At 47.5% G+C, this 20,715-nt stretch overlaps 1 protein-coding gene across 1 annotated transcript; it reads left to right on the forward strand.

Annotated features, from left to right (window-relative positions):
* The first annotated feature begins 10,757 nt into the window (after window positions 1–10,757).
* On the forward strand, window positions 10,758–19,777 carry CHCT1 (CHD1 helical C-terminal domain containing 1). Its single transcript, XM_053274513.1, has 6 exons — window positions 10,758–10,946; window positions 13,380–13,511; window positions 15,403–15,578; window positions 17,028–17,127; window positions 18,884–19,062; window positions 19,444–19,777. Exons 1-6 carry the CDS (start codon window positions 10,827–10,829, stop codon window positions 19,586–19,588), a joined length of 852 nt encoding a protein of 283 aa, XP_053130488.1. The 5' UTR covers window positions 10,758–10,826; the 3' UTR covers window positions 19,589–19,777.
* Window positions 19,778–20,715: the final 938 nt, after the last annotated feature.

The raw sequence follows: 20,715 nt of genomic DNA on the forward strand, positions 1-20,715 counted from the left end.
ACTGGGTGACTCCGGGCCAGTCACTTATTCCCCAGACTAGCGTACTTCACAGGGTGGTTGTGAAGATAAACACAAGCATGTACGCCTCTCGTCTAAGAGGAAGAGCAGGATAAATATGAAATAAATAAATGCATACGTCTCCTAGGTAGGGCTGGGCAAACTTGACCCTCCAGATGTCCAACGACAACTCCCATAAATCGTGGCTAGGGATTATGGGAGTTGTAGTTCATCAACCTCTGGACTGCCAAGTTAGCCCCGCCCTGTCCCAGTGGCTATTACAGGAAGCCCTCCTGAAGAGTTCAGCGGGTTGATACTATGGAAAATATTGGAATATGCGTTTTGGGGGGAAATCTCTGAATGTTGATGAGTCAGAGATGACAGTTCAAAACCGGCATCGAAAGTAATCCTGGAGAAGCTAATGGCTTAATATTCGGGTGGGGTGGTGGACCTCCAGGAATAGATGCAATAGGAGCACCCTGACTCGTTCATCATATTCGCTAGTTGTAGCGAAAGCACCCGAGTCTCCCCGCACTTTCATAACTCACACAGGTACAGTTCTTGCCGCGTCCGTTTTCATGGACTACATTGCCCTTCCTACGATGCGGGACGATGCATGCCTATTTTCTCTTCTTTTAATGTATGAATGTATATATTTTTTAATTCAACTCCTTAAGCTGCCTTGGGGAAATTGCATTGGGAATATAGGAAGCTGCTTTAATAGCAAGCCTGCTCCATTTAACTCAGTATTGTAAAAACACTGACTGGCAACAGCTCTCCAGATGTGTCAGGTGTGTCTTTCCCAGCCCTATCGGGAGATGCTGCCAGGTATTTCTGCATGCAAAGCGGATGCGCGCTACCTGCGCAAGCCTAGGGCCCCACCCCCTAAGGGGAATACCTTACAGCAGTGCTCACATAAATCACCCATCCAAATGCAAACCAAGGTGAATCCTCCTTAGCCAAGGGGACAATTTATGCTCGCTCCTCCAAGACCCGCTTAATCCGGTCCTTGTATACTGCTTTTAATATTGTAAAAGGCAGAGCATAAAATGCTCTCGATAAATAAAGCTGTCTATTCCTGCATATGACGCTATGGCGTGCTCTATGCTATGTCTTGGCAGTGGCCTGCCCCTCACGTTCAATTGGGAGCCTGAAGTATCACATCACTATGGCTGCCTAGAGCGTGTGACTACCGCCCATCCCAGGTGGGCGGGGCCTACTGTGTTGCCTTTAGATTCCAGAGGGGGGAGCCGTCCAGAGAGATTACACGGGACGCAGAAAGGCCCCATCGCAATCCTTATCGGCAGTTCCGGCCGCAGAGCGGAACTGGCTTTCTTTGCTCCTGTTCCAAAGCCAAGGCACCAAGAGAGATGGCACCCGGGAGCTACCCAAGCCTCTCTATCGTGAAAGCCAACAGTCTTTCAGTTTATTCCGGAAGTTGGGACTCTGGCCGCTCTAGGACTTCTTCTGTCTCTATGGTTCTGCTGTCCCACTCCGCTGCAGGGTGGAGCTTTATGTCTCTACTACGAGGGCAGCGTTAATTAAACCATAGAGATCAATAAAAAGCTAGAGTTGGCACATAGTTTATAACATCAGCTATATATTAGTCTGTGCAAATGCCTGGGACTGCCATTCCAGGCCTCTGTGGCTTAAGGATGCTGGGAGCTGTAATTCAAAAACAGTTGGAGGGTTCGAGTTGTGCAGCTCTGATATAGACAGAAACAGACTCACTCTCCCACTCCAAACACCCATAGGAAACTTTATATCTATATCAAGACCCAGTTTTCAAACTTGCACAGAATTAGCGAGTAGATGTTTTCTCATATCTCTGGTGCTAAATTGGAAGTTACCACCGGTTATGATGCTTTGTGTAGATACAGAAGCGATGTCACCCTCTCCCATAAGCCAGAAGCGCTTTTATTCCTGGGCTTTGGGCCCCAAGTCCAGGGCCTCCACAGCCCTTGGGGGCTTCAAAATCCTTTTTAGTCTTGTCCTGGGTAGTGTGGTTTTTGCTCTCAAGAACCTATATGTGTTTTTTTTTTAAAAAGATGCTTAACTTACGGAGGGGAGGTTTCCCCAAAGGCGTTTAGGTTCAGGCTCCAAAATTACCTAGGTGCACCTCTCCTAGACTATTGAAAACACCTATAAATTGGGCAGCGGCGATCTAGGAAGATGCTGAAAGGCATCATCTCATACTGTGCGGTAGGAGGCAATGGTCAACCCCTCCTATAGCCTACCAAAGCCAACCACGGGGCTCTGTGGTCGTCACGAGTCGACCGACCCGACGGCACACTTTATCTTTTACCTCTGCCCAAAGCACAGGGGTAAGCATCGTTGCTTCTCCATGTGTGGGTGAACTGTCTGCAACTCCCATCATTTTGGATGTAGCTCAGTTCCGTGATGGGTGGTGATGGAAAGCGTCATAAAGGTTGCCTGCCCTTCTTAGCTCCCACTGATTTCATAGGCTGCTACAGAAATAATTATATTTAGTAGTTTTACTACAAAGCATAGTTTCCAGGGTCTTCGGTTCAGAGCAGGATAGAAATGAACTTGTGGTCCTGTCGAGCCATCATACAGAGATCTGTGATAGTTGTGAAGTGAGTTAAAGAGCTAACATGGCTTTGTTCCAAAATCTTTGCAAAACAACACCAGCTTTGCCTTTGCCCTTTCTTTGAAGGTTTGTTTTGGAATTCAGTCTCCCCCCACACACCTTTCTATTTATTTATTTTTTCTCCAAAGATAAGAAGGAGCTGGGTTCCTTATTTTTAAGCAAACATTTTCTCTACAATGCGATAAGATTAAAGCTGAGAAATCACACAAGTGAGAAAGAGCATTTGCAGCTCAACAGGATTAGGAAGAGATTTTGTTTCAGTCTCCAATGCCAGCCAGTTTCAAGCACACAGTTCAGAGAGGACCAATAATCCATAGCAGAAGATATTATTATTATTTTTATTTATTTATTACATTTTATATCCCGCTTTTCCTCCAAGGAGCCCAGAGCGGTATACTACATACTTAGGTTTCTCCTCACAACAACCCTGTGAAGTAGGTTAGGCTGAGAGAGAAGTGACTGGCCCAGAGTCACCCAGTTAGTATCATGGCTGAATGGGGATTTGAACTCAGGTCTCCCCGGTCCTAGTCCAGCACTCTAGCCACTACACCACACCGGCTCACTTTATCACTTTAAGATATCCCAGCCCTACTACGAGATAATGCATAGCAAGGCCTCAGTGCTATTCTAAGGGATCATAGCTCAATCGTAGAGCACTTGTAAGAAGTTCCAGGTTTCAGGCAGGAATCTTTCCTAGTCCCAGGAGATTGAATCTGGGACCTTCTGCGTGCAAAACAGACGCTCTACCACTGAGGTACGGCCCCATTCTCTGGCCTTTGTTTGATCTCAACTGAGTTTACCAAAACTTAGCCTGGTAACCTGTTTCCAGTTCCCAATCTCAGCCCTGGAACTGGGCTACTAAGAAATTCGGAACTATAAAAAACAAATATAATCACATAATATTAAAATGGGCAGGGGGCAATTAAAAAACCATTAACCCCCTCCCTCTCCACTATCATAGCATGTTCCTCTGCTACACAATCAGAAGAAATACCTCTCTCAAGAGGGAGACAGATCAAACATAAGACCCATTCACACATTATGTTCAACACTCATACTACCAGTGTACAATATACACAGGTACAGATCTGTACACAGGTACAGTCATTCACATATCATGTTGAATGCAGGTACAGCAGTACACTTCCTTTCTGTACCATGTATTTGAAGGGCCAATTGTCTGTCAATTTTCACTTTTAAAATTGACCCAGGTACAGTCATCCAAGACGCATGTATGAGCACACAGATATCTGTACACTTGTACAGCATAATGTCTGAATCAGGCAACAGAAACAAAACAAGTTGTTCTGGTAAGAACTAATCTGCCTACTTTCCTTTCACTATAATCTTAATTGTTAACTACCATCCTCACAAGTTAGCCCATTCCGGTCTCAAATGTCCACATGCCCACCATCTTTAATTTGGGGTGGATGGCATCACGGCCTCTGTGTCTCTACAACTGAAGCAAATTTGGTTCAAACTGGCTACACGGTTCACACGTTCGCCCACTTGAGCCTCAAACGTTTACACGTCCACCATCTTGAATCGGGGTGGATGACATCATTACATACTACTCCATTGAGGTGTCCCTATCTGTCCCTACAACTGTACCCAATTTGCTTCATATTGGTCCAGGCATGGCGGAATTAAAGGAATCTGTACAAGGAGTGCATTGATCCATAGAGTGACCGACAGTCGGACACAACTGAACAGATAAAGAGAGGTCCAGGCATTGCCCAGTTGACAGGGACACTGACACACAAATCCAAGAGTGCCAGCTGATCTCCTAAGCTTACTTTCCTTAAGGAAAGTAGGCTAATAAAAAATAAACTCAGTAGGAAGCACAGGTGACAAATAACATCTGGACGTACAAAGCTGTCTTATAATAAGCTGGCCCACAAGCCTATTTAGACCAGTATCATCTCCTCTACGACAAACATTACTGCTATAAACATTGATAATATGTTTCAACACAGACTGGCATCAGCTTGCAAGGATGATTCCAAGCAGAGGGTCTTTCCCATCGACATCCTTCAACTGGAGATGTCGGGAATTAAACCGGGCACCTTCTGTATGTGGCTCTACCACTGAGTTGTGGCAGAATATTAAAAACATTTATTTTCTGTTCAGTGGGTTAGTAATGCCTGGCAGCGTTTGGGTAGAGCAAGAATCCTGGAGGGATTTTGCATATTTTGAAAGAAGAGATACCAAGGATCACGAAAGGATTCCAGTTGCACTTGGCTTCTAGCTGATGATTACGCAGAGAGGGATATATCTCCATCACTGCGTCATCTCAGATTTTTCTGCACCAGGTTCTTATACGGCTCCCAAGGGACTTTCCCAGCTCATAGTGAAGACTGTACATGTTCTCTCCAGGAATCCTATGATGGGGCCCACTTAGGTAGCATGCTAGATTCTCTTCCAAAGAGTACCCCCTGTACACAATGTTAACGCCTGTAAGGTATAACTGTCAGCACAGAACTGCTGTCTATGTGGGACGTCTACATCCATCTAGGCAGCTGTTAAAGGGAGGAGAGCTGGTCTTGCGGTAGCAAGCATGACTAGAGCCGCTCTGGGAAGAGCATCTGAGGTTCCAAGTTCCCTCCCTGGCAGCATCTCCAAGATAGGGCTGAGAGAGACTCCTGCCTGCTTTAAGGGCAGGGGTAAGATGCGCTGATGCATCTCATTTATGTATCTATTATTTCTCTGTGTAAACCACGTTGGAAACTTTTGTTGAAAAGTGGCATATAAGTTTTTGTAGCTGTAGCAGTAGAAGAGAGCTGGTCTCGTGGTAGCAAGCATGACTTGTCCTCTTAGCTAAGAAGGGTCCACCCTGGTTACAAATGAATGGGAGACTAGAAGTGTGAGTACTGGAAGAGATTCCCCTCGGGGGATGGAGCCGCTCTAGGAAGAGTATCTAGGTTCCCAGTTCCCTCCCTGGCAGCATCTCCAAGATAGGACAAGATTTTTTTTATTTGTTTTTATAGGACAAGATTTTTTAATTGAACCAACAAACTACCAAAGCATACAGTACGTTGCCAAAGCACAATTATATACAAAGTGGTTGTTTGTACATGCTATATCTACAAAGATTTAGAGAGATTCCTGCCTGAAACCTTGGAGAAGCCGCTGCCAGTCTGGGTAGAGTGTAGACAATACTGAGCTAGATGGACCAAGTGTCTTAAGTCCCAAAGGCCTGGCATGGGTAAAAAAGAATACCAAGATGGTCACTATTTGCCCTCTCATCCTGCAGGGAGACCCAGCAAGAATACAAAAGGAAATGCCAATTTTCGCCGCCCCAAACCTTTCATTAAAAATGGTGCTGAATCAAAGCAGCCCTGGGGATCACTAGTTGTGCTCACCCTGTGCTGAGCCACAAAATCAGGTTTCCAAGGAGAGTGTTGATTTCCTTAAACAGATGCTGCAGGGACAGGGCATGAGCACACCCTGCTTGAAATCAACCAGTAAAGCTGGTTCTCTTCCTGTGCCAGTCAGCTGTGAAAGCAGGTCAGCGATCCGTCTTGGTATTTGTTGACACTGGCGCGCCCATTATGCAAGGTTACACGCAGATGACATCAGATGAGGGAAGACACCTCTGATTTCGACCGACGCTGTTGGATCACTTTGAACGCTCTTCCAGGGCTGATTTCCCCCTGCCTTGGGGAAAAGAAATCAGGAGGTTCATTCTTCATTCCAAAGAAATGAAGTTCGGGGGTAGCTAACCTGGGGAAACATCAGATTTCCTTGCCAGCTGGATCATCAGGGGACAAACTGGGATGTTGGCATGGTCAGGGGGCAATGCTTCTCCTCCTGACAATCTGAATCATGCTATATCAGCTTACTACTAGGAACATAGGAAGCTGCCAAATACTGAGTCAGACCCTTGGTCCATCTCACTCAGTATTGTCTACCCAGACTGGCAGTGGCTTCTCCAAGTTTGCAGGCGGGAGTCTCTCTCATCCGGAGATGCCAGGGAGGGGACTTGGAACCTTCTGCTCTTCCCAGAGCAGCCCCATCCCCTAAGGGGGATATCTTGCAGTGCTCACAGAGGTAGTCTCCCATTCAAATGCAAACCAGGGCAGACTCTGCTTAGCAAAGGGGGAAATTCATGCTCGCCACCACAGGACAAGCATCTAGGTTCCAAATTCCCTCCCTGGCATCTCCAAGATAGATTCCTGCCTGCCACCTTGGAGAAGCCGCTGCCAGTCTGTGTAGACAATATTGAGCTAGATAGACCAAGAGTCTGACTCAGTATATGGCCACTTCCTATGTCCCTAAGACCAGTATTCCACTCTTGAGCCACAAAGAGCACTAAAGAGAGAGGAGAATGAAGACAGCTGGAGGCATACGCAAAGGAACACTTTTCCAGCATCAATAAGGCACCAGGCAGGTTCTGCAGTGACAGAGTCAGTAATCACTCAGCAGTAAATTAAAAGGGCAAAGTCCCACCCGCCAGTAAATCGGCAAAAGTCCAGCAGAGGCAGTGAGAGGATCTCTTCCCGGAAGAGGAAGAGGGAGGAGGAAGAGGAAGGAGGAAGAAGAGGCGGAGGCGGCCTGCTGGAAATCCACCTCCTGTAGTCTGTGTCTACCTCCTCTTTCCTGGCATTGCCAATCACTTTCTAGCATTTATCAGTAATCATAAGGACTAGTAACTCTGTTTTTAGAAAAACAGCCAAGAGATGCTAATTAAAAAAAACCCCAAAACTCTGATCCACTGCATAACTCCAACTGTGAGCAGTCACACTGGGATGATGGGAGTTGTAGTTCAACAGCAGCTAGACAGCCAAGGCTGCCTACCACTGATCTAGAATAACTAGTTTGGGGGAGCATCATTAGGGGAGCGAGGATTTTGCTATACATTAAATACTTAGAGAGATATAGTATATAATGTTAGTTTATTGAGCTGATGTATGGAGCTTGCTTGATATTTTTACATTTATGCAGGGAACGGGCTTAGAAAATTCTATTCTTTTGGATTAAGCCAGACCTTCAGGTCTCCTTTCTAGACTAGTTTGCTCTTCCTATCCAATCCTATGTGGCAGGAAAGACTTGGGTGGTGGGGAGAGACGTCAGCACCAGCAAGGGAGATGGCCCTGTAGCCCCCTGCACACGATCTCACCCAGCGCAATTCCTGGACAGAAAAGAAGCTCAGGGTTTGGCCTGGCTCCTGGGGGCCTGGAGTCCTCTCCCTGCTACCTGGCTCCTGGGGGCCTGCTGTTTGTTCTGGGTCAGAAGAGTGACCAAATTAGGCTTCTTTACACAAATAAAGAATAATTAACTCGAGCTATACGGACCATAATATAGGATGACTGAATTCTCTGACATTTTGCTGTCAGGTTCCAGTCTGGTGGATGGGGGAGAGGGAAATGTTTCAGGTGGAGCACTAGCCCTTTTGCTGCCCCTTGGGTGTCATCCCTGTCGCAAACAAGAGAGAGAGAGAGAGAGATTGAGAGAATGAACTGATGCTGATCTCATCTGAAACCCAAAGAAAAGCATTTCAGCCATCAAATGAAGACAGAGGCCTCGGTGAATATCGACAGACAGTGAGGAAAACAGAGAGAGGCTTGAGACCCCGAGAGGAGGTGAGAATTCAGCGCCGCTGCCCTGAGAGAAAGGGATGCAGAAGGAGCACTCAAGAGAAGAGCGCTGCCTTAGGGCAGAGAAAGGGCATTAATCCACCTTTGAAATCGGAGACCTTCTTTGCAGGTTTGAAATGGAAGAAAGGAGGCCGGCAGGGGCTTGGAAGTGAGGGAAATGGGCCAGAGAGGCGTGGCGTGACCTTCCAGAGCAAAAGCCAGAAAGCGTACTGTTCTTTTAGTTAACTTTTTGCAAGACTCCGTCTGAGAAAGTTTAACTCCAGGACTCCCCCGACCCCCCCCCCCCACACCTTTTGCATGTGTGAGATGCCTGCTGGCAGGATGGAGAGGGATGCCGACAGCAGATCATTCATATCAGCAGCTGTAAAACTCAGGAGGAAATCCAAACCAGTGCAGAGAGATGTCCTCTTAACTCCGAGATGCTGCAAATGGAACTTGGGCCACCTTGTGGGATGATTTTGTCCAGCAAGGTGGCAAGAAGTCACAGAGGGAGGAGATGCAAAAGGGACCCGGAATGGTCATGAATAGAGGGTATGAGAAGGCAGGGCTCCAGTTGCTGCTGCTGGAGCACAACTCCCATCATCCCCCAGCTACAGCTGCACCCATCCCTTGAAGATCATCATCTCAAAACTGTGGTGTGCTCACTGGCAACTCCTAGGCTTGACTACTGAGAGTATGAGACTACTGACTTGTCCCTGTAGCTAAGCAGGGTCTGCCCTGGTTGCATATGAAAGGGAGACAAGAAGTGTGAGCACAGTAAGATCTTCCCCTCAGGGGATGGAGCCGCTCTGGGAAGAGCAGAAGGTTCCATGTTCCCTCCCTGGCAGCCTCTCCAAGATTGGGCTGAGAGAGATTCCTGCCTGCAACCTGCAACCCCTGCTAATTTGGCAAAGAGGCACCTTTTAACGTGGCGATTCTCTTTATTTAGCAGGGGGAGAGCAACTGGCCCTATCTATCCCCCAGCACAGTACCTCCAGTGGCTGTTGCTGGTGTCTATCTTATGTTTCTTTTTAGATTGTGAGCCCTTTGGGGACAGGGATCCATCTTATTTATTACTTCTCTGTGTAAACTGCCCTGAGCCATTTTTGGAAGGGCGGTATAGAAATCGAATAAAATAAAATAAACACATACGTACAAAATAAACCTTGGAGAAGCCGCTGCCAGTCTGGGTTAGACAATACTGAGCTAGATAGACCAATGGTCTGACTCGGTATATGGCAGCTTCCTATGTACTGCAATGCGCTCTACATGGGGCTGCCTTTGTATGCAGTTTGGAAACTTCCATTCATTCTGAATGCAGCAGCCATATTAGTTTCTGGGGTTTCTCGGAGAGACTATAGGATGCCTGTTTTAAAACCATTGCACAGGCTGTTGATATGTTTTCAGGCAAAGGCTGAGAGAGAAGTGACTGGCCCAGAGTCACCCAGCAAGTCTCATGGCTGAATGGGGATTTGAACTCGGGCCTCCCTGGTCCTAGTCCGGCACTCTAACCACTACACCATGCTGGCTTACCTTTAAAACCCTGAGTGGCTTAGAACCAGGTCACCTGGGAGAGCACCCTTCTCCAGCATGGGTGCACCGCACATTAAGAGAGAGGCCGCGATCCAGGATCCGGCCTTCTCTGGAGTCACGCCTGGGCAGTGGAATGCACTCCCTCGAGTTACCCAAGGCTTAAGATCATGAGCAGCCCTTCAAAGACCCTTAGGAAGACATATTTTCAGCCCGACCATCAGTGATTTTTAAATGGTTTTAATTTGTAATGGGTTATTTATGTTGTTATTGGTTTTTATTGATGTGAACCGCTTAGAGCTGGAAGGGCGGTATAGAAATAAAATGAATGAATGAATGAATGAATGAATGAATGAAAGAGCCGTCTGGGCGAGGCAGGAAAAAATGTTAATAAATACATACAGTGGCCAATCATCAAGGATAATGGTTAGCTGTAGTCCGATGACAACTGGAGGGTTGAAGTTGTGTAGCTGTGAAGTACGTTAAATGGGGTCGGGGGATGACTGTTTATAGGGTGCCTCCTCGATTTCGACTGGCCGGGGAATTCTCCCCAAATTTTACTGACCCAGGATCCCCACTGACTTTCATTTGGCCTTGAGGAATTGCTACATGCCAAGGTTAAAAGATAGACAGGTCAGGTGTGACCTGCCATGCTGATCCAGGCTTCGGTAACTTAGAGGCCTGACTACTGCCATGCACTCTGCATGGGGCTGCCCTTGAAGATAAGACTGAAGATTCGACTGGTGCAAAACATCCTAACAGGCATTGGGAGGCGGGTGCATATTCAGTAGTTCTGCACCAGCTGCACTGTCAGTTTACTTCTGGGTCCAATCCAAAGTGCTGGTTTGAATCTTTCAAGCCCCGAACGCCTGGGACCCTCCTCCCTGAAGGACGGTCTCTTCCTGCCAACGAAGTGCAGGTCTAAGCAACCAAATGTGCCCCTTGCCACACCCTATTCCTTTCATCTGGGGAAACTCTCCTTCTCCTTCAATTGTCCTAGGAATTTGGAACCAATTCACCTCAGCGGTGATGTCACAAACGCAGGCCAAGCGTCACCCGCCCACCCAGGCCAGGCTGCAGTCCACAAGGCCAGGGGGGCCATCTTCGCCGCCATGGAGTTCCTAGTGAGCAGAGAAGAGAGAGGCGGGAACTGGGTAGCGGGGAAGGCGATGGTCGGGGAAGGGAATGCCAGAAGGATGCTGGGAGAACGGAACACCACCAGGAGTTGTCAGGTCTGAACAAGGGGCACACTGTGGCATGGAGTTCTTCCTCACTGTTAATGTTATTTACCGTTTCAGTAACATGGTGGAGTTGCAAAGGCAGCTTCTGACACTCTACACACTCTACACAAGACAGTTAAAGCAGCAGAGCATGATCATCTCCATTTTACAAAAGGGAGACTGAGTCGGAGTTGCTGCAACTTTAATCCAGTTGGTCAGTCAAGGCTGCTGTCTTTACCTGAACCCAAGACTGGACTTCCCCCCAGTTCTTTCATGCTAAGAGATCAGGGGGTCATCCTGGAGCCCTCGTCCTTTTGGCTAAATAAGGATATAACTTTTTTTTTAAAAGGGTCTCGTCTTAAATTCAGAGTCGTCTTGTATTCGAGTAGGTACGATACGTCCTATTGAAAGCATGGGAACAGAGGAAGTGGCCTTAAACCGAGTCAGCCCCTTGGTCCATCTAGCTCAGTTTTGTCTACACCAGGCCTGCTCCACTTTGGCCCTCCTGCAGATGTTGGCCTACAGCTCCCAAAATCCATCGCTATTGGCCACTGTGGCTGGGGATTCTGGGAGTTGTAGTCCAAAAACAGCTGGGGGCGGGGCAAAGTTGAGCAAGTGTGGTCTACACTGACTGGGCAGCAGCTTCTCCAAGGTTTCAGGCAGGAGTCTCTCCCTGCTCTACCTTGGGATGCTGCCACGGATTGAACCTGGGACCTTCTGCATGGATTTCCCCCCCAGCTTTCATCTGGAAAATGTACCCCGCCACACACACACCGCTATAAAGGTAAAGTGTGCTGTCAAGTCAGTGACCACAGAGCCCTGTGGTTGTCTTGGGTAGAATACAGGAGGGGTTGGCCATTGCCTCCTCCCGCATAGTATGAGATGATGATGCCTTTCAGCATCTTCCTACAACACTGCTGCCTGATAGAGGTGTTTCCCATAGTCTGGGAAACATGCCAGTGGGGATTCGAACCGGCAACCTCTGGCTTGCTAATAAAGTAATTTCCCCGCTGTGCCATTAGGTGGCTCCCAAACACCGCCATACCCTGCATGATTAATGTGGGAAAGCACCATAAAGAGATACAGATGGTAGGATTTTCCAAGGTACTCAAAATACTCCCAAGGTCAAGCACAACAACTGTTTGAAGCCGGTGCTATTGACCCGGGTGTCTTGTACGTGTTCAATAAATGGAAATCCTGTTAAATGAAACCAGGGAAGGTTCTTTGAAGAGACGCTGTTCTTAAACTTTAACAAAATCAGATACACCCATGTGGTCCTCGGGCCAAGCCCAGAAATTTTGGCCACCAATACCATCTCAGGGGACAAATGCTCACGGTGATTCTTGCCAACGTCCACATCTCCCCGCCCCCCAATAGAAAAGAGGTAAATAGCACTGTCGCAATTACAGCTTTCTACAGTCTATCAACCCCTTCTTTCTTCCTACCCCCAAAATGATTAAGGTCAAAAATTGCAGCCATTTTTCCCCCACAGAAGAAAGGGCTAGGTTGAACAAATGATTGTCCGTTCACAACCACAAACAAACGGTTGTCCTTTCTCCATGGAGTCATCTTTAGAGGACAATCATTCCTGTTCATGTTCATTTCCATTCCTCTGACATCTAGACACATTTATAAAATGATAAACTTTTATAGTTGTGTTTAAAACCTTTAAAAGCTTTCAAAACACCATTGCACGTTAAGAACATAAGAAGAGCCCTGCTGGATCAGGCCCAAGGAGGCCCATCTAGTCCAGCATCCTGTTTCGCACAGTGGCCCACCAGATGCTGCTGGAAGCCACAGGCAGGAGCTGAGTGCATTTCCTCTCTCCTGCTGCTGTGACTCCCCTGCAACTGGTACTCAGAGGCATCCTGCCTTTGAGGCTGGAGGTGGCCTATATAGCCCTCCAACTAGCAGCCATTGATAGACCTCTCCTCCATGGAGTTATGCAAACCCCTCTTAAAGCCTGCCAGGTTGTTGGCTGTCATAAGAACTGCAGGCCTAACGGTCGGGACAAGAAAAGGAAGGAAGAGAGTGAGAGCTGAAAGCCCTACAATTCCCTCTTTCCCGTCTCTAGGGGTGTCCGACTTTGTCAGAAGTCACAATGAGCTTCTGCCCATCCCCCAGATGGTACCAACCACCCCAGCTGTCTCATGTAATTGTGGGAGCCCACATTTCAGTACAGCAGGCTTTAGGGGAGCAGAGAGCACTAGTAAGACAAACACAACCCTTGTTTGAGACCCTGCTGCCGTCGAGGTTAATGATGCAGGATGGTTGGCTTGTGGTGCCTCCTAACAGAGATGAATCCAGCCACGGGGTGGGTTCCAACCATGCTGATGCTAACGTCAGCTGATCCCCCCTCGGCGGCAGTGGAAAGGTTGCGTCCCTACCTGGCAGCAGCGGCAGTGAAGATCCAGAATCGACTCTCTCGGCCATGACCTTTCGCAGGTTGCCAAAAGCCAACTTACAGCCGGCAGGACCAGCGAGGCAACGTCCAAGGAGAACCTCGCAACAGTGATGCCATCTGGAGATGCGCTTGTCTACTACGCAGACGGACTCCCACAAGATACCTTCAAAATAGTGAGATGTTTAATGAGCCTTTCATGTGACTGACGGTCTGATTGATTGGTTGATAGATTGAGTGCCGTAAAGTCGGTGTTGACCCTTAGTGACCACATAGATAGATTCTCTCCAGGATGATCTGTCTTCCACTTGGCCTGTAAGGTGGTGCATTCATTGCTGTTGTAATCGAGTCCATCCACCTTGCTGCTGGTTGTCCTCTTCTTCCCTTCACTTCAGCTTTTCCCAGCATTATATGGACTTCTCAAGGGAGCTGGGTCTTCGCATCGTGTCCAAAGTAGGATAGTTTGAGCCTGGTCATTTGTGCCTCGAGTGAAAATTCGGGATTGATTTGTTCTAGGATCCATTGGTTTGTTTTTCCGGCTGTCCATGGCCTCCTCAAAAGTCTTCTCCAGCATCAAAGTTCCCTCTCCTGTGCTGTCGAGTCGATGTCGACTCATTGTGCCGACAGAGCCCTGTGGTTCTCTCTTTGGTAGAATACAGGAGGGGTTTCCCATTGCCTCCTCCCACACAGTATGAGATGATGCCTTTCAGTATCTTCCCATGTTGCTGCTGCCTGATAAGAGGTACCAGCGGGGATTCGAACCGGCAACCTCTTGCTTGATAGTCAGATTTGATACTCAGATTTCCCCACTGAGAGGCTTTAGTTGCCTCTCTTGGAGGAACTCCTAAAACCTCACCCCTTAATCAGAAAGGCCTCAACTGGCTGAATGGATACCAGTCTGGGTTTAATACTTGGTTTAGGGTGGGGCTGCACAACTGTGGCCCTCCTCCCATGGATGTTGGCCTTCAGCTTCCATCATCCCCAAATGTCAGCCACTATGGCTGGGGATGATGGGAGTTGTAGTCCAATGTGCATGCCTTTCCTGATGCAGGAATTGAACCTGGGACCCATGGGCATATCCTTGTAAGAACAGCCCTGTTTGTTCTGTCCAGGAATCTATAAGCCAGCCTTCTGTTTCCATCCAGTAGCCCCATGGTTTCCAACTTAGGTTCCCCCAGATGTTGCTGAACTACAACTCCCAGCATCCCTAGGCACAAACTGTGGCGAGTTCTAGTTCTGCAACATCTTCTTCTGGGTTGGAAACCACTGCAGTAGCCAGTCAAATGCTTCCGGGGAGTCCGCAAGCCAAGCAAGCAAGGGCCTTTTCTTGCAGCTTCTTCCCCAGCATATGAGATTCAAAGATAAAGTGCCTCTTAATATGGATGTTCTATGCAGCCATCCGGGCTAGCAGACCCAGACAGAGCTTTCTGCGCGTGTGTCCAAGGTCCACAGCTAACTCTCATCCCTACTACAACCTCTACAGATATTTGTAACTTTTCAACAAAAAGCCCTCAACGCCGTTTACACAGAATGGATAAATAAATTAATGGATAAAGAGGGCTTCCTCCCCACAAAAGGTTCACCATCTAAAAAGAAACTCAAAGTAGAGACCAGCACAGAAGCTCTGCTGGGGTTGGATACAGCCAGTCGCTCTATCCCCGTGCGAAAACTCAAGAGAATCACCACTTTCAGAAGCGCCTCTTTGCTCGGTTCGCAGGGGTCACCTCATGCTGTGGCAGTGCATTAATTAAAGCCATGAAGGAAAGCAACTTAATTGTGCCAAGGACTTCCTTCACTCTCCTGAATCGCCTTCCAATTAATTAACTGCACCAGGCACCGTGCAGTTCTGTCATGAGAGCATTCTCTGCGCGCGCCCCCATACATCATTTTAGAAATCTCATGTGTCTCTCGCCTTCGCAGTTTCCTCCCCTCCAAGGAGAGTATGCTTTGAGGGCGTGTTCAGTCCAATGCAAATTGGCTCGTTTCACGAGCTCCTGGTTACAGATCAAAGCCCGTTAAATCAAGGCTCACCTTGTAATGTTTTCTTTCCCTCCTTTCCCTCCCCAGTGCAAGGAATTTCTGAGACCATTCAAGAAATGTCTCCGGAAGCTGAATTTGCCCACTGAGCTGCCCAAGGAGAAGAGACTGAAATGCACACGCAATAACTTGATCATTCTCGGAGATCACATCAATATGTTCCTTCAGCATTACTGCAAGACCTGGGAACTGAAGCACTGGAAAAAGTAAGGCAGTTGTCAGAAGGCACTTGGCACTAACCTCTGCAAAAAGGGCATGGATTTGGGGTCTCAGTCCCCAAGAGGGAATCTGATATCTGCAGAAGCAGATGATTAGTGATTCTCTGTTGTTGCTGGAATATTTACAGATTGAGAGAAAGGAAGAGCCTCTGATCTCCCAGGTCCTGAAAACAGAGGATAAGCTCTCCTTTTCTTCCAGAAGAGTTTACTCTCTAAACAGGGAAGCACAGCAAGGGAAAGAGAATGATTTACATCAGCAACACAGATTGCGATGACTTGCAAAACCTGAAGGTTCAATATCGGCCATAATTCAATATCTTGTTACATAAGGAAGAGCTGTTAAGTATCATGATGGTCTTGAAGACTTGACAGGTCTACCATATTCCCCAGGAAAAGGAGTTAATCAAAGGCTGGTTTGCATAATTAATTCCTCCCAATCAATAGATCACTCAAGTGGGCTGAGAATCCTACTTTGTTCATGGATTTAATCCTGAGTGGTGCCCAGGACCTGGTGCGAGATGTCTCAGTTGTAGAACCATTGGGAAATAGTGTCCATAGTGTGATCCAATTCAGCGTATATGCAAGTGGAGCATAGAAGTGGTCTTTCAGGATGGAATTTAGAACCAACAGATTGTGATTACAAGCAAGCAGATTCAGGCTAGACATCAGGACTTGCCCAATTTCAGCTACAAACCCCTTAAATATTACATAGTGCCTGCAACGTGCAAAGTCAGTCAGTAACGGAATCAGAAACCATGTCCAAAAACACTGATTCCGTTACCAGCATGTTTTGCGCATTTCAAACATTATAATATTTAAGCGTTTTCTAAAAAGATGGCTGTATAGTAGATGTTCTTTTGCCTCTGTGTGTGTCTGTATAACATCAACTTGAAAGTTTGCTTATAGCTACCTTCATTGTGGGGGGAAATGGTGATTCCGTAACCCTTGAAGTTGCCTGAAGGTGAGTGCTGAGGAGGGATTTGAAGGAAGAGAAAGGCAGCTGAGATCAGTTTCCCTTAAAGGAGCCCCACACCTGTGGTCAAAGAACAGCACAGCATAGCGAGAATAGTCATTTCCGCATGGTACCAGGGAGACGGTACAGAGCATTCAGCTTTGGCTGAAGCTTGACGCAGGCCAAAGAAACAATTCGTCAGGGAGCCACAGTTAGGGTTTATGGGGGTCGGCACTGGCCCCCAGGCCTTTCAGTGTGGTCCAATAGATGTGACTGAATTACAACCCCCATCATCCCCAGTCACAATGTGGCTGGGGATGATGGGAGTTGTAGTTCAGCAACATCTGGAGGACCATAGGTTGGGAATCTCGGTTATCGACAGGATCAAGCCTTTCTTCCTGTGCTTTAGACCTACCCCGCTAATCTCTGGTCCACGTCCCGTGAACGAGTAACGCAAGACAGTTTCCCCCACCAACTCCTTCTAGGATGCTCTGGAGGTTCGTCTCCCTCTTCTCGGCCCTGGATGAAAAGCAACTGTGTAAGCTGTACAGATACAGCAAGACCAACCAGATGGCCAAGTTCCTGGTAAGAACGATACATCCGACAGCGAAGAAAGTGCTAGAACTGGGATCAGTCGGCAGCCAAGGGCCCAAGGGCCTGCACCCAGGCTGCCAAGGTTTTTCTCGGAGTCACCCTGCTGGCATTAACTATGATTAATCCACAATCTACACGGCAGCTGTCAGTTGTTGACCATAGTTAATAATCAAGTTAATAATCCTGGTTCACCGCGGCAGTGAGATCATGATTAGCGGGAAAGTGCGGATTGAGGATTCTCATATCACGCTCTGCGCCAGGCTCAGCGATTGTAGTTAACCCTGTAACTATGACTGCACGTGTCATGAGAACAAGCCCATTCAGCCTTTCAGGGCAGGTAGGGCTCTCAGCAGGTACTTGCCTGGTTACCTGCGGTAAAGGAGCATTGCTTTCAGGCAACTGGACTAGGAAGATTTGCATAAGTTGGAGTTTTTCCTCCTTAGGGCCAAACCACGTGAACTTTAAAGCTCCCAACAGGCTTCGTTTTTCTTTAGCCAGTTAACAGCCAGAAGGGGAGACACAGGTGGTAAGGGTTTAGGGAGCTTTAGCCTCCCCCATCACCAGGGTCCTGATCTGAACGCTTTATTATGATCGCAACATAGGCAGCTGCCATATACTGAGTCAGACCCTTGGGCCATCTAGCTCAGCATTGTCTTCACAGACTGGCAGCGGCTTCTCCAAGGTTGCAGGCAGGAGTCTCTCTCAGCCCTATCTTGGAGATGCTGCTAGGGAAAGAACTTAGAAACTAGATGCTCTTTCCAGAGCGGCCCCATTATCTCCTGAGGGGAATCTCTTCCAGGGCTCACACATCAAGTCCCCCATTCAGATGCAACCAGGGTGGACCCTGCTTAGCTAAGAGGACAAGACATGCTTACTACCACAAGACCAACCAAGGATGGACCAAGGGTCTGACTCAGTATGTGGCAGCTTCCTATGTTCCTATGGGAAACTGCATGTTTGAATGTCCCCAGGATACAGTAAATATTCCTGTACATTGTTGTTGTTATCAATATAAGGCCTAAAGTAGGGTTTGGGGGTTGTTGTTTTTTTACAGTAAAGAAAACATAAAAGAGCCATGCTTGAGCATTCAGAATATATGACGAATATATACTGCTTTTCAACCAAAGTTCCCAAAGCAGCTTACAGAGATGGAAATAAATAAATAAAATGGCTCCCTGTCCCCAAAGGGAATCTAAAAAAGAAACACAAGATAGACACTAGCAACAACCACTGGAGGAATGCTATGCTGGGGGGATGGAGAGGGCCAGTTGCTCTCCCCCTGCTCAGTGTAAGAGAATCACCACTTTAAAAAGGTGCCTCTTTGCTGAGTTAGCAAAGGGTTCCTCTTCCCTGTCTGAACTGCGCAAAAGATATCACACAAAGGCTCAAAGTATGTATTGTTAAAACTATTTTCAAGGTTCTGTTATTGTAAAATGGTTTTAATTATTTTGATTGAGCTTTATTTATTGTTTTAAGTTGTGTACACCGCCTTGAGATTTAGGTGTTAGGTGGTTTATAAACACAGTAGAAAGACAAAATTATCTCTACATCATAAAATTTCAGCAATGAATTTATATCTGATTGAAAATTCCGATCCATGGTACGTTGAGAGGATGTGACCAGTCCCCAAACATATTTCATGACAGGGCAGATAATTGAATCCAGATACACCCCCATCCAAGCCCATCACACTCTGCCTGAATAGGGCACCCCTGTGTCCGATACGTATGTGTGGCTCTCGTTTCAGAAGGCCTACTACGGCTTAGACAGCCCCAGTTTGGTTGCTCTACCTGAAAACAGCAGCTTGCTTGAGTTGCACAGTCCTTGGGCCCTGTGCAAAGATACCAGGGTGCAGGAGAAGCTGAAGCGGAGGCATTTGCTGTCAGCAGGCAGGGACCAACCTGGAGGAAAAGTCATTAAGAAGAGGTAAGGATTTGTGTGCGCATGCATGGGGAGGGCCCTCTTCTGCTCTGGCTCCCCAGCAGCTGGTATTCAATGGCTTACTGCTCCTGAACATGGAGGCTCTATACAGCTGTCATAATCAACAGCTGCTGACAGAGTTCTCCTCCTTTAGGAATGTGTCCAAACCCCTTTTAAAGCCATCGGGCATCTCCACATCTTGTGGCAAATGCATAAATTACGTGAAGTAGTCATTTCTTTTGTCTCTCCTAAATGTAGTGGCAAGCAGTTCCACTGGAACATCTCAAGTTCTAATTTACGGAGAGAGGAAGACAAAAACTCTCCACCCCCTGCCTTCCTTTTCTCCTGGCCACTATAAAATACATAGTTTTCACACTGTCCTTACAGGCCCTGTAAGCCTTCTTTAAAGATAAAGAAGGAACGAACGGACAGATGTCGCTCTATCAGGAAGCCACCCGACGGTCAAGCTTCTTCTAGCATTACAAAAACCCAAGGCAAGGCACTGCCGGCAGTGACACCGGAAGCTTTTTAGAGGCTGCCAGTGTGCTGCATGGCGAACATCAGAGACAGACCCGAGGAGAAAGAACCTAGCTCAACTTTCCCAAATTGCTTTGAGACTTGTACAGATCCCGTCAGCCGAAGCGAAAGATGCGACTTGGAGCATCGTTCCTAGCATTTATTAAATCTATTGTCTATGCAGGATAACAGACTCTCCGCTAGACAGTTTGAGTGTATGTGTCAGTGGTTTGGAACAATTTGGGCTGTAAAAGATGGGCGGGGGGGCAGGTCGGAGATGCAGGAGGGGGAAAATTCTCTTGGCTGTAACTAAAGCAGGGGCTCACAACCTTGAGTTCCCTGATGCTGTTGGACTACAGCTCCCATCATCCCCTGCCATGATGGCCTTTGGGTTAATGGGAGTTGTAGTCCAAAAACATCCATTGCAAGTGGGGATAATCAGAGTAGCCATCCAGCATCTTGGGAGCCCCTGTAGTAGGGCAATTGGACTACTGGATTCTATGAGGGTCTTGGAGCATGTGCAGAGTGCCTAGTGGAACAAGCAGCGTTTGACATTGGCTGAGAGAAGTATGCAGTTCTCCATTTGCTTGCACACGATGTAACCCATACAATGTCCTCGCACCCATTGACGTTAGCTGCGCATCAACATGGAGCCAGTATACTGGGGTTCCTTCCCAACCCAAAGGTCCCCAGATGCTGTTGGATTACAATTCCCACTTTCCTCAGCCACATTGTGGCAGGGGATCATGGGATATGTAGTCTAACAGCACCTGGGGACCCCAAGTTGACAGCATCAGAACTAGAGGATTATGACATTTCCACACTAAGCATGGTGGGGTGAAATCAGGCCGTAGAGAAGGTCTGGGGAAAAGCAACTCGGATCAGATCTTTTTAAAAATCCCTTCAGTTTGCATTAATAACTTAGCCGTTATGTCATGTTTTCAGCCTGTCCACAACAGATTCTCTGGTTGTAATCTTAACTACCCTGTGGAGTCCGTCCAGAATTAGCAGCCTTGAATTGTGGGCGAAAGCACCAAGGGCCATCTAGTGGCAGAGCCCAGAACTGCAGGCTTCCTGATTTATAGCCCAATCTCTTACCTGCAACAGACACTTTTGTGCTGCTGACTAGGCAAAGCAACACCT

This window comes from Hemicordylus capensis, chromosome 12 (genome assembly GCF_027244095.1).
Source record: "Hemicordylus capensis ecotype Gifberg chromosome 12, rHemCap1.1.pri, whole genome shotgun sequence".
NCBI lineage: Eukaryota > Metazoa > Chordata > Lepidosauria > Squamata > Cordylidae > Hemicordylus > Hemicordylus capensis.

What these genes read in the sequence shown, in the direction of transcription:
- CHCT1 (XM_053274513.1), top strand. Translation starts at nt 10,827, where the DNA reads ATGGAGTTCCTAGTGAGCAGAGAAGAGAGAGGCGGGAACTGGGTAGCG. An exon ending in ACCAGATGGCCAAGTTCCTG is followed by an intron (nt 17,128 to 18,883) that starts GTAAGAACGATA and finishes CTCTCGTTTCAG; the next exon opens with AAGGCCTACTACGGCTTAGA. An exon ending in GGAAAAGTCATTAAGAAGAG is followed by an intron (nt 19,063 to 19,443) that starts GTAAGGATTTGT and finishes CTGTCCTTACAG; the next exon opens with GCCCTGTAAGCCTTCTTTAA.